Genomic DNA, 14,506 nt, shown 5'->3' on the forward strand with positions numbered 1-14,506 from the left:
ACACTTGAAGTAAACGTAATGGGGGGGGGGGCATTTCATCAAGCTGTTCATAAGTTAAGAACGACTGGTGATCCTTTCTTGTGCTAAATGATATTCACCATCAAATGTTCAATGGTGATTATCATGCACGTCAGAAAGGTTCACCAGTCGTTCTTAACTTACGAACAGCTTTATGAAACACCCTCAAAGATTGAGTCTTGGGTCAACTTTTCTACAGTGTGCAAAGTCTATTCTAAATTCATAATTTTTAAAGGGGAAGTTTACCATGAAGAAAGGTTTATTGTAAAAATAGCGGAAAAAGTAATAAAAAATATTGGTGAAGGTTTGAGGATAATCAGTCAAAGATTAAGAAAGTTATTAGAATTCAAAGTTTTGGATTTGTGACGTCATATGCGAGCAGCATTCCTTCATGGCGAATGGTAAAAATTCAATGAAATGTCAATTTCTCAGAAAATTGAAAATTGCTTTTACTGTGCCTTTTGTATATCAATAGACAAATCATTTCACACCCGATCACAAATAGAAAACAAAATAAAGTGATCAGGAACCATACAAACTTTAAAATTCATTGATTTTTTACCATTCGCTATGTAGGAATGCTGCTTGCATATGACGTCACGAATCCAAAACTTTGAATTCTAATAACTTTCTTAATCTTTAACGGATTTTCCTCAAACCTTCACCAATATTTTTTATTATTTTTTCTGCTATTTTTACAACAAACTTTTCTTCAGGGTGAACTTCCCCTCTAATATCGGAGCAAGGCAAGAATCAGCTGGACCCTGACGCATGAGAGTTCTTATCATAGTATCTTTGCCATCCAATGGTAGCTACCATGGTAACAATTTTCACCAGCCAATCAAAATCAAGGATTCCATGGAAGATACCACTGGATGGCAAAGATACTATAATAAAAATAATAGCTTTCATGTGATCAGGTTGATTCTGTAATAGTAACTTTTATAATGTAACAGGTCCTTTGTAAATATGTGTATTTGTAACTAACTAGGTTTTATCATACATGTAAAGTGCATGGCAGAATACCAACGAATGATTTTTCCTACGCTCATGCAAGCAAAAATTACATGCTGGTGTGTAGTACTGAGCATGCATCATGTACATTGTACATATACAGAGTGTGCCCAAATCATAAGAAGTCAATTCTGCTAAAGACCAATTCTTGAAAAAGGGGTGTTACCTAATTTTAAGATAAAATTAAACTGTTTTCTATCTTTTAAAAGGCATGGTGCAAACCTGAAATAGTCCCAGTGAAAAAAAATTTCCAGAAAAAGTCTTGATAACAATCAAGGTAAATCATATATCAAAGATCAGACATGATTTCATCATCCAAAAATATTGTGAAGTTTTCTAAATTTATCAAAGAAAGAAATAGTGTTTTCACATGGATATTGAATAAATTAATAAATGTAGAAATAATAAATGAATAAATAAATAAACAAACAAACAAACAAATAAATAAATAAATAAGAATATATGAATACATAATAAGAATTATAATGAACAGATTTCTTTGCTCAATATACACATATGACTAGTATTTCATGCAGGGAGAAAATTAAACTGATGCATAAATACACCATTCAAATATTCAGGGAGTAGATACATGTAAAGATAAATAGGATACTAAATATTGAGTGTATATGATAATGGAGTTAAATGATGATCGAAGAATATTGTAATTGGTGTTTGGTATAGTAATGAATTATTGCATATTAAAGATATATTTGTGCTAGACAGTAATCATGTTAGACATAGGCTATATTTGCTATATAGGCTATATTTGAGTAAGATATCTGTGTTGAATATATTTTTGTAAGATATAATTGTGTTAAGATATTTGAGGAGTAAGATTTGATTATGAAAGCCGGAGAGCTTCTCAGAGAGATTTGTCAGTCCCTTTCACTAACAACTGTTATAATCTAAGGAAAACCATTGCATCTGATTGGCTCAGAGCAAATTTGTCAGTGAGAATCAATGACAAAGGTTTTTGTGAAAGGCTCCCCTGATGACATTAAAGTATTATTTACTTTGCTCTTAACTTTAATATGCATAGTTCAATAGAACATGCATTGTATTTTCATGAATGAAGAATACAGTATACACATTGTACATTCATCGCTGAAAGCTGCAACTGAAGGCAGAGTTGAGTGAGTGCCATCTGGTCACATGATCAGTCACATGACTACCCCGTGTACATTTGAGAAGCCAGAGGATAAAGGTAATGTTATTACAGGGTATACCTCACAAACCCATAACATAACGGAGAAAGACATGCATGTGATTTAATGGCATGCCCATGCGCTCCATGCAGTGAATATGAACATGACATTATACGATATGTGGGTTTCACAAAACAATCAAATTGGTTTGCTAGTGCCACATTGAGAAGTGAATATGTATTTTCCTTTATAGTGCATGCAGCTCTAAGAAATGTTCATGAAACTTGTATCATTTTTTGAGTGTTTCATGTAAAATAGAGTTCAAAACTTGCATGCCCATGTGCTCCATGCAGTGAATATGAACATGCCATTATACGATATGTGGGTTTCACAAAACAATCAAATTTGTTTTGCTAGTGCTGCCACATTGAGAAGTGAACATGTATTTTCCTCTATAGTGCATGCAGCTCTAAGAAATTTTCATGAAACTTGTATCATTTTTTTGAGTGTTTCATGTAAAATAGAGTTCAAAACTTTACAAAGGAAACAAATCTGCACAATCCCTGTGCTTTTGAGACAATGTTTTAACACAGCACATTCCCAAGTTAAAAAGAATCCAGAATTCTCAATGGTTAATTCTTATTTTCCCTTTCTACATCAATGTGTAGTGGACAACTGATTAGTCCTTAAAATTGTTTGTACGGTAGGTCTGTATGTCTAGTGTTTCATACATTAAATTTTGGAATAACATAAAAATAAATAAACATGAATTACAACCCAAATACCGATCCAACATGCAAAATAATGGAAGGGTATAAAGATCATTGTTGGAAATATGTCGTTGCCTGGCTGGTAAAAGGGAAGAGGTTTTAAGTTCACTGCAATTTTTTATTCCTGCGTGGCTGACATAAGGGTGATAGGCTAGCTCAACAAGCCACAACTGGGCGTTGTGGCGTGCGCCTGTAATCCAAGCTGTTGGGAAGTTACAAATTGATGCAGAGGTTCAAGGTTCGAGCCTAGGTCACGTCTTTCGGATGGTGACGTTAAAGGTCGGTCCCAGACGTAAATAATCATATCTGATTGATACACGTCTGACAAAACTCAAGTACACACACACTCAAGCATGTGCCGCACAAATAGACCAGTTCGTAGTTACTTCATGGTCAATTTTGGTCAAATTACCTTTCATTTCTTTCATCATGATAGGCAGATTTCAAAGCAAGATATTACGCAAGCTTGCCTTTCATAGCAGGATGAAGAAATCGAATAGACCAGGTGACTAGAATAGCACACCAATGAACACTTAATAAAGGTATTTGGTGCATTCCTACTTTGAATGCATATCTTTAGCATGTTGCACAATGTACTTGACAAACTGTGAAATACCAGTCGTTCGTGGAAGCACCGTTGTTTTTTGTGGATGTAAATGAAAACGACAATTCAAAAGAATATATGAATAATCAAGACTTCAAAGTTGGTGCTTGTCTCATTAGATTTTAAACCACTATGTCACTTTAGTACAAATTACCTTCTTCTGATCATGCGTAGAATCTTTTGATCATGCGCAGAAAGGAACTACGATCTGGCTTATTGTACAGTGCATGCAAGTGTTAACACCCTTCTGCAAGACCAACGAGCATAGATGCAAGTGTAAATCCAAACACTCTTCTGCCAACCAGTCAACGATTATATTTCATTATAAAAATATAGAGGCATTAATTGGTCATTTTCTGTCATCTAACATATTTATTTTAAAAATTAAACAAAGGAGGCCTTTCGCTCATCATGCATTCATTGAAATAACTTCTTTTTATTAAAAAAAATGTACAAGCCTGCCTGTTCTCCTATATAATTTGTAATTTTCTCTTAAGTCTCTCACGTTTGAGGGAAAAAAATATTAGCAAGAAAGGAGGTTTTGCTATCTATTATAAGACTACATGTAGCATTTGCAGGGAAAAATGGATTGGGAAATTTTGAAAAATGGGGACACGTATACACTTTTATAGAGACTATGTTGGGGGATATTGGGATGAAAATTGCCTCTACTACTACTACTCAAGGGAAAATGAATTACAATGGGGCAAGGGGCAACTTTGCCCCTGAAATGCTGAGAAGAGCCCTTGAAACTCCCAATTTATTGCAATCTTAAAGTTTATCCAATGTTACAGAATTAGGCAGTAAATTGTGAAATGTGGCCTCCGAATATATAAAAAAAAAAAAAAAAATAGATTTTTTTTTTTTTTGCCTGCTACTACTACATTACATTTTAGAATGGAGAGGGATAAAACTAACATTGCGTTATGCAGGGCCAACCAGGAGAACAGTACATAAGAGTAGTGGCTACATATATATCATGGGTTAATAAGACACTATCATTATAATGATCATTATAAGCACTTAACAATTAATTGTACCTAGAAATTGTGGAATTTTTTTCCCAACTCTCATTACATTTTTTCTAGTATTTTAGTAAGCTATAATATAAAAGAAGGATAGCTTTAGCAGAGCAGCCCTGATTACACAAATTTCATTATTTGTTAATCCTCTTGAAATTTTCACTTGGAGGTAAATCTAATGAAACAAATACTATAAATTTAAAGAAACAAATGAAGCATTAAACGGCAGAGAGAGAGAGAGAGCCAAGCAAGAAATTACTTATCATTTTCAGAGTCTACTTTTAACGACTAAGTCTGCAACGTTTGATAAGCTTTAAAGGGGCAGTGAATAGAGGATTTTCAAGGGCTCTTTTATATCCAGGGCTCTTCTGAGCATCTTGAAGGAGAAATCGCCCCATCCCCCATGTTATTTTTTCTCTGGAGAAAGCAGGCAAGCTTGTAACTCTGTTAGTAGTTGAGAGGGATAAGGAGGTTAGGGGATTATACGTGAAATGGTGATATGTACATGAGAGGCATTCAGTTCCGTGAGCAGTCTTTGTTTAGTGGCAAAAAGCTCTTCTCTGACCTGTTCATGCGACCCAAGAAGCACCTCCAGTTCCGTCTCTTGCCCTGTAATTCGGGAGGGAAAGAAAAGCACAGGTTTTACTGTCAGGTAATTTGAGACCAGCGACCCCCCCCCCCAAACCAACAACGAGCTGCCTGGGAAGGTTCTCCATAAATCGTAATTTGGTCTAAGAAAACCCCCAAACATTAAAACATCAACTTATCTGAAAGAGTAATACTTCTTCCTCAGACTGTCAGAATTTGAAGTTGTAAACTTGAATAAGAGACAAGATACAAGACTATCTTTAACACATTTTTTTTTTGGCTTTGGTAACTGTTGGAGTCTTTGTCAGATAAAACGTCCGACATGTCCTTTCATGAAATGCTCCGCAGCAGCCCTGAAGTTGGACATAGACTCCACAGTGCAAGGTACCACTCATTTCGCTTACTGCACTGTTGGATAGTGGTGCAGCATAGATTCCCGATAATACTTCAACAAAACTAATCCAGAACCCCTGCCCTGGAAAAATAATACACTCATATTTTACAAATTTAAATAATATATTTAGAAATCAAGGTTAGAAGTCAAGCCAAAAGATTAACAGTTGTGCTTAAACATTAGTGAACCCACCACAATATGCACTCCTTTATGCTGAGTGTTGAATGTAGACAACAACATTAAAATTTTAATGAATAAAACTTTAATGAATAAAACATTCTATCACCTGACGTCACAATCAAATATCTAAACCATGGCAGAACTTGAGCACTTTAAATATGTTCATTCTCTGGTGGGGTTCACTTAATTTTGGGCACCACTGTAAATGTCAACTACATGTTTAGAAAAAAAAAATTAATTTCAATTTGCTGTCAGTGACTCACTGTTAACAACTTTCATAAGATGCTCCACTTCGTGTTTCAGCTCGTCATTTTCCTTCCTCAAATTGGCAACTTCACCGTCAGCGGTGGGCGACCCCGTGTGCCCTTTGACCTCCTTCTCCAGCCTTGACCGGTCCTTCTCGAGGATGTCGACCTTGCGTTTGAGAGTCTGGACGAGTCTTGTGTTGTCCCGGTCCGATTCGGTCAACCGAGCGTTCTCTTTCTCGAGCTGGTAATTGGATTCCTCGAGCTGTCCGACCTGTTGCCTGGTCTCATGGAGAATCTGGCAACGACAAATATGAAATTATAAATGGTGAAACGGATTCTAATTGGCTAAAATCGGTCACATGACCAGTCATTTACTTTAGCTAACAGAAAAACTTGCAAATGACTGGTACTAATGTCTAGTTCTATCGACCGGTCATGGTTTTAAGATGAGGATGGTTTATTAAATAATAATCATAACAATAGACATAATTATATAGCGCTATCTATCTAGAAATAATTCATTCCAGGGCGCATTGTTATTATCATTACCCCAGATTTAGCTCGAGCTGCCTTTCAATTAATCCTGCCGGGTACAGTACACATTCACCTCACCTGGGTTGAGTGCAGCACAATGTGGGTAAATTTCTTGCTGAAGGAAAACACGTCATGACTGGGATTCGGACCCATGCCCCTCTGATTGAAAGACGAGAGTCGTAACCACTAGACCACTGCGCCCCCACTTATCAAATAATAGTGATCCACACCTCTAAAGGTATCTTATAAAACATGTAACATATCATTTTGCCTAGGCATTAGAATGATTACATACACTTAATACCTTTGAAATGGGTTCCAAAAGGACCATGAGCATGCATTTCTGCCCAATACCCTTGATAATGTGTATTATTAGTATAATGACAAGAATGATGATTATGATGATGATTGATGATGATGATTGATGACGATTGATGATGAGGATGATGATGATTGATGATGATGATGAAGATGATTGATGATGATGATCGATGATGATGACAATGATGATAATAATAACAGTAATTCCCTGCTCATATAACTCGGCTATCCGCAAAAAATAGGGCATTCATTTCCTTACCCCTTCCAGTTCCAAGACTCTCTTTTGTAGATCATTGCCATCGTCCAGACCACTGTCAGAAGCTCTCTCCCCATAACCTATCATCTTCTCCAGGCTCTCGATCTTTCTCTCGTAATCTTCGACGTCAGTGTTGTGTTTCTTGGTCAGTGTCTTCAGCTTGTGAGAGTGCGAGTCTTGAAGGGCCGATAGCTCGTGCTGAGACTCGTCTTCCCGTCGTCTAAGGTTCTCTTCCAAGCTCTGGATAGAATGAAAATAATCACACACACACTGGTATGTTGGCTCAGTTGGTAGAGTGCCATCTCACAACTGGGAGGTCGTGAGTTCAAACCCCGGCCGCTACCCTGTTTGGCGTTTAACGATTGAAGTGATAGAGCTTCGTCGATCTGGCGCTGCATAGCAACTGCCAGGCCCATGATCAATTAAGCACAGCAAATTTTCAAAGTATTTCATTTCAAACAATAAAATATGGATTTCAAGCTTTTCATTTTCAATATACATCTATATCATGCGCTTAATGGGGAAATTCACCGCGATGATAAATGTTGCTTAATAAAAGCAGAAAATTCTAAAATATTGGTGAAGGGTTGGAACAAAATTACTCAAAGAATGAGTTTATGAAAAAATAAAAAATTTAGGGGGGGGTGCAACGACAGCAAAAAAGCTGTATTTTGCTCATCTTCCCCTTGTACATTCATGTATTTCATCTCAAATACTGGACCATTGGACCCGAAGAGGACCGACTGAATTGAAAAATTCCAGGTTATCAATCAATTTTAAACATACCTTTATCCTGGATTTCAATTCTCCTGTTTCCCCTTGTAATGATGAGTCGTCACCAATCTGGAATACAGGCTGAAATTAAGACACAATAATTTTTGAAAAGTGTAACTTAGCCATTGTAGTACGTGTAATAAGCATCAAGAGTTGGAAACTAACATTATTCTTGGAATTTTTTTTTGAAAATCTAGGATAATTTTGAAAAATCTTCATCATGATTTCTGTCCGACAAGTTGTCAGACCTGGGGTGCGTTTCATCAACATTTTTGTCCGACAAGATGTCAGATCTGACATCCTTCCTTGATTTTGATTGGCTGAGAAGCACTGTAACTATGGTAACTGTCGGATAAAACTGGACATGTCGGATAAAACGTCTGACAAGTCCTTTCATGAAATGCTCCCCAGACCTGACAACTTTCCTTGAATTTGATGGGTCGAGAAGGACTGTTACTATGGTAACTGCGGGATGAAAAATCAGGACTTGTCGGATAAAACGTCCGATAAGTCCTTTCATGGAAAACTCCACAGAACTTTAAACAGAGAATCTGATGACCAAAAAATAGCAAGGACCTATTTTCTTTCTGTCAGAGAAGTTTGTGGGGTTAAAAATACCTGACAGTACTGGTAACCTATCACTTAAATAAAATACATTTTGTCGGTATTATATGTTTTCATGTTTCATGTGAATGCTTTAAAAAATGAAATAATGGTTAAAATTGCAGTTCAATAACTTGATATTCCAGTTAACTACACATAGTGTAGTTAATTCCAATTTCAGCTGTGGCCCCTGTCACATAAAGTTTAATGATTGATAGTGGGGATCGATTTTATGATTAATCATACACACTAATCAATGCAATTAATCATGGAAACCAGCCTGCGATCCATTGGTAGGCTTTGTGATAAAGGGCTCTTTGGTCTGTTTCATAAAAAAGTTTAATGATTGATTGTGGGGATCGATTTGATAATTAATTATACACACTAATCAATGCAATTAATCACGGAAACCAGCCTGCGATCCATTGGTAGGCTTTGTGATAAAGGGCTCAGGGGTCCTTTTCATAAAAGTTGTTACAGTAACAAATTTACAATAACAGGGGAGCGTTTCATGAAAGGACTTGTCAGACGTTTTATCCGACAAGTCCCATTTTATCCGACAGTTACTATAGTAACAGTGCCTCTCAGCCAATCAGAATCAAGAAAAGATGTCAGATCTGACAACTTGTCAGACAAAAAATGTTGATGAAACGCTCCCCAGTTATAAGCTACTGAAATCCTTCAACCTGATTGGCTGATAGTTAATTCGTAAAAGAAATCTTGCACTTGTTGTTATAACAAATCCTTATGAAACGGGACCCTGGTGATGCAACGCACTAACCTTTGCACCATCCTGTCTGCCGGCAGCCATCTCTTTCCAATGTGTGCACTCCGCCCTCAACCTCCCCACTTCATGGGATAGACGGTTGATCTCCTGCTGCGAGGAGATGACATCGTCGAAGTCGTGACTGTCCATCATGATGGCCGACCCCGACAGGGACGAGGTGGACGTGGCGGCGGTCATCCCCCCGTCCCCGGTCGAGAGCATGTTCTGATGGAAACTCTGCATGTCATTCTGTTTCTGAATCAGGGAATTCAACTGGTCCTGTTAACAAGAAAGAAAAAGTAGTTGCGCAAATTAGACTAGATCAAAGAAGCCTCTTATAACTTGCCAGGGGGCCTGAAAACCACTACGAATAAGCCAAATTCTTTTTCAACAATTATTTCTCCACAGATGGGCAAGACAACCCTTGTCAGCAAAAATAGATGTTTTGCTTTTAAGGTGTCAAGATAATACAAACAAAATGAAAAAAATACATATGAAATTTTGTATAAAATATCAGAGCATTAAAAAAGAAACTAAAAAAAGACAAAAAAAAACACAGCATGAATAAGGTGAGAAAATTCAGTTTAAATTGAATTTGTTAAAACAAAACAATGGAACAAGAAACAAAATGAAAATAGTACATAGACACACTGGTCCAGTACTACATGTACATAATATATAATACTGAAATACATCATATTGAAAATGTACCAAGATGACATATAGGCCTATCAAAGTTTGTTTATATCACAATTCAAGTAAAAAAAGATGAAGGATTAATGATGAGGCAGACCCAATCAAAAAAAGACAGAAAAAATACACAAACAAGACAAACAGATGACTTGTCAACCCACCACCCAAACATATAATTAGTGTAAGGCGATTGAAGGCCAAGGCTGAAGAAGCTCTACATGATCAATCTCAAAGTCTCTCTCATTGGTCTTGTCTTAGAAATATTCAAGGCCTGAATAATGCAATGTTTCAGTCACTTTGGTGACAGTGAAACCGCTCCCAGACTGACTAAAGCTTTAAAGTCATTTCCAATGGAATACCATATCGGTCGGTTTGCATTGGTTTGGCTGATGCAGCTTCAGCATAAAGCCAAGATAAGAAAGATCTATCATATACATATATCATTACACAAGATTTCAAGATTATACATCCTGGGGCCTGTTGCAGAAAGAGTTGCGTTTAAAAAGTCAAAATATCCCGAATACCGGTGCTTCATTGGCTGAAAATCAAGTTGCGCAAGATATTTTTTAGTTGCGTTTGATCGCAACTCTTTCTGCAACAGGCCCCTGATGACATCCTTCCTCACCTCTTTTTCAACCAGGAGAGAGCGATACTGCGATGAGATGCTGTTGATCTGAAGTTCCGATGCCTCAGCCTTCTCTGCAAGCTCTCCATTGATAGTCCCAAGCCTTTCATTCTGTGTCGGTATTAGAGAGTACAGAGTTAATGTTCAAATTTAGGGGTCGGTTTCATAATAATATATAAATTCATAGAGCCTGCAACTATTCCATTAAGGCACCGCACACCTTAAGACTGTTCGCAATCCGATATTTTGGAACAAATCGCATTTTGCTCATTTTCTGAAAATGTGAATGGAACATATCATTTTATTTGAGGTTAAAATTAATTGAAAGAATACTAATATGACAATTTTGAAAGATTACAAGCCTTTATTTTGAAGTAAAGGCCAAATTAGTTTCAAATCGTAGACAATCGTACGACTGCTATGACATCATTACGACTAGATATTTAATTTGCTTTTATTCTAAGGATGATAGCATATGCACAGATTTGAACATAGGTATTTGTATGATGATTTCAAACATTACACAGTGAGATATTCCAAGTCTCAATATTAGCATCAATCATGTACGTTTTATTCCAAAATTGAGTCGCAGACCAATCGTAAGGTGTGCGGTCGCCTTTAAGTATATATTCCACTGTGCAATTTAGGACTCCTAAAAAGCTTGTATTGATTTAAATAGATGTGTTTTGAGCTTCGATTTAAAGTTGTTTACAGATCATGGTGCTTCACTAACTTCCAGGGGTAAGTTATTCCAGAGCTTAAGGGCTGCACAAGCAAATGCTCGATCACCCTAGTGTTACTTTTGTTTTAAAGGATGGGATCTGTAAAAGCAGAGGATCCGTTGAACTGCGCAAATTGCAACCATGATTACTGGTTTTATACCTCAATAATTCTGTAATGTAGCCAGGAGCTTGACCAAGAAGTGCTTTGTATACAATTAGTAAGATATTGAATGCTATTCTCTGCCGTATTGCCAACCAATGTAGGTTTCTTAGTATTGGTGTGATCACTGTGATGCGTATATATTTCATAAATGCAACTACAGTGGAAACAGGTTCAGCAGCCAATTACAATCAAGGTTTCCATGGAAATTACCATAATGGAAAATTTACAATAATTGTACAGAAAGTCTAAAGTCACAGATTTATTTCCAATATAAGATATAGAGACAAATTTTTTGTTTCTCCTTTTCTTCTACGAGTCTTTCAATCTGCATGTATATTGGCAAATAGGACAAGTTCAAATTCAGGTTACACAAGAAATTAATAACCTTTCCTCTACTTCAAAGAGAAATTCCAGTAGTTGCAGTAAACACTGATTTCATGAGAAAGTCTGTAAAACAAGGCTTAATTGTCAGTATATCATCGAGGATCTAGATCTGGTACAGTTACATTAACTGAACTTTGTAAAATCTTGAAATCTACGCTGAAAAATGTTCACACCAAAGATCCCCAACACAGATAAGCGCACGTGGGACAATGTATAATTATTGCTTAGAGTGTCGGGCCCGACGCTCTACCCGAATCCTGTGCTTATTTGCTGATTTCTCAGCAATTACACAATTTCTTCCAGAATCCTTTGGCACATGCGTTTTATTTATACAAACAGACACTTTGGTGGTCATTTCATTGGATTCTGTACGAACTAATTTTGATATCGTTACCAAAACTAGCATTTACCTTTAACCAAAACATTGTAATATAACAGGGACCCTCTCTTTTTATAAATCATCAAAATAAGGTAATAACTGCTTGACACAATACATATATGACTCTTCATATTTACCTCAGCTCTCAGTGCAACAATAGCTGTTTCAAGACGTCTTACTTTGTCCTCGGAAATCTGAAGTTCTGTGCTGTGATCTGAAAAGTAAAATTGATAAATACCATAACATTACAGAAAATGCAAACAATTTGGCCTGATCTGCACAAATGATTTACACTACAGGCACTCGCCCATATTCTGAAGTCGGGTTTAATTCAAACACTGATCCAAAGTCATGGTTTAACTATGGAAAGCCAATCATGACAAATCTCTAACAATAGAGGTTCAATTCATCAGCTCCTCTGATGCCTAAATCTTTCATAACTGTCTGGGAAAGAGAGTAGACACTAGACAGTTGTCCTAACAATTAAAGAATACAGAAAAACAACAGTAAACATTAGAAACATACGATGTAAAACACAATTTTGACATCGTTGGCTTTCCATAATTTTAGCTCAGAGTTTAACACAGTAAAGTTAAAAGTGGACTTCAGAATACGGGTCAGTCTAGGTCTATTTCAAAATGGCATAAATTTACTTATCATGCCAGCAATGCAATCATATGAGAAAACTGAAGCCATGAATTCAATGATGATGTTTTGAATTGTCTCGCATGTCAGGCAACAACCGCCCCCATGCCCATCACCAGGGCAGATATTTGGAACTGTCTGATGTAGGGGTTTACTCTAGCTAGCAGAATCTATTCTAAGTTATAAAGTTATATAAACTAAATTTTTTTTGCTGGTAGCCGGCAGGTCTATTGGGAAAGGGCATGAGTTTGACGGCCAAGGGGAAGGAAGGTCAGTGTTTCCAATCTACCCGAAATTCCAGAAAATTTTGACTTTTTCCACGAAAGGTACTACTAGTGAAGGTTCTGGACATGAAAAAATTCCAGGAAATTTTAAAATTACAATCAAACAACAATTAAACGTAGCAACTTTTGATATTCATTACTTAAGATTTGTTTACATGGTGATTTACCTAAAAGTTAGACGTAGCCCACCCAAATTTTCCACTCACACAGCAGTGCACACTCAGCGCTCTCTCATGTCATAAATTTGTTCCTATGAAACTGAGGGCGTGAACAAAAAATTGTAAATTCCTCGATTTGGATCATTTGGACCAACTTTGAGTGCGCTGTAACTTTGTAAGCATGATAAAATCAAACTTGAAAATTCCAGGATTCAGACTCAGCTCAGACAGTTGAGTTACTCAGTTAGGCCTACAAGAATTTCGGGAAATTTGGGATTCACTTTCGTGAAATGTGGTTTGGATCTGTGCCTCTGGCTCTGTGGGAATGCTGAGGAAAATGATACTTATTTAGTGAAGCACATGAACAAGTGAGAGATGCTTTGGCCTTTGTTCTTGGCGAGACCTCAGACGAACCCCCCCCCCCCCCTTCTCTCTCTCCCTGCATGACCGAGACGAGAACAGCTGGGTTACTCACCCGCGACTTCTTCGGTGCCTTCTGCGATGACATCCCGTGTGAATGACGCTGCTGATGTGGCTACATTCGATATTTGACCAGTCAAATTTTCGGTCAAATTCTTCAGATTACCACCAAACCAAGCCATAATTAGAACATGAATACTTCGTCGAACATAAAATAATTTGATACCGTCACATATCTGCTGCTAGAGTAAGCATTTACTTCAGTAAACGTGAGAAATCCACATTTTACATCGATTTTTCTTTAACTTCGTCCTGCTCACCGATGTTACGTGAAGCTAGCCGAATCAAATCACAAACACTGTTACCGATTTAGTGACAAAAGAAGAATCATAGAGGTTATAAAAATAGACATTTGACTTTATAGGTGTAGCAAATTTTTTTACTGTTATATATATTTTAAATTAATTTTAAATACTTTCTTTAGAAGATAAAATCTTATTAAATTTATAAAACATTTTTTTTGATCGACTATAATAGAATAATTGATGAGTTTGAAGTTGTAAATTACCGACATTATTTGGTAGCTACTTTTAACCTATTCAGCATTCGGCTGCCAACGCGTCAAATATGACTGGTCAAAGTGCGTAGGTAGAAAGGCATACGGAAGTCATTCACCGGCATTCAACAATGGTATACCTTCCACAACACACAGTTCTAAGTGAAAGTCCAATTCTTCCGATCCCTGACAGCAACAAGCATATCACTTAAAAATTTATCAATACCAATTCATAGG

The 14,506-nt window shown here is 36.8% G+C and overlaps 1 protein-coding gene across 2 annotated transcripts in view; it reads right to left on the reverse strand.

The window, feature by feature from the left end:
- The window catches only part of LOC121406334 (thyroid receptor-interacting protein 11-like), a 34,262-nt gene extending 20,184 nt beyond the window's left edge, over window positions 1–14,078 (reverse strand). Inside the window, exons 1-8 of one of the 2 annotated variants that reach the window (XM_041597363.1) lie at window positions 13,769–14,078; window positions 12,344–12,420; window positions 10,559–10,669; window positions 9,256–9,519; window positions 7,884–7,952; window positions 7,101–7,337; window positions 6,002–6,281; window positions 5,142–5,185 (exon numbers count right to left, since the gene is read on the reverse strand). In XM_041597363.1, coding sequence (XP_041453297.1) covers window positions 5,142–5,185; window positions 6,002–6,281; window positions 7,101–7,337; window positions 7,884–7,952; window positions 9,256–9,519; window positions 10,559–10,669; window positions 12,344–12,420; window positions 13,769–13,895 — 1,209 coding nt within the window. In that variant the 5' untranslated portion in view covers window positions 13,896–14,078. Of the gene's footprint in view, window positions 1–5,081; window positions 5,186–6,001; window positions 6,282–7,100; window positions 7,338–7,883; window positions 7,953–9,255; window positions 9,520–10,558; window positions 10,670–12,343; window positions 12,421–13,768 lie in introns of both variants that reach the window. The other variant, XM_041597362.1, reaches the window with a different exon arrangement.
- Between the last annotated feature and the right edge of the window lie 428 nt (window positions 14,079–14,506).

Source organism: Lytechinus variegatus, chromosome 19 (genome assembly GCF_018143015.1).
Source record: "Lytechinus variegatus isolate NC3 chromosome 19, Lvar_3.0, whole genome shotgun sequence".
Lineage (NCBI taxonomy): Eukaryota > Metazoa > Echinodermata > Echinoidea > Temnopleuroida > Toxopneustidae > Lytechinus > Lytechinus variegatus.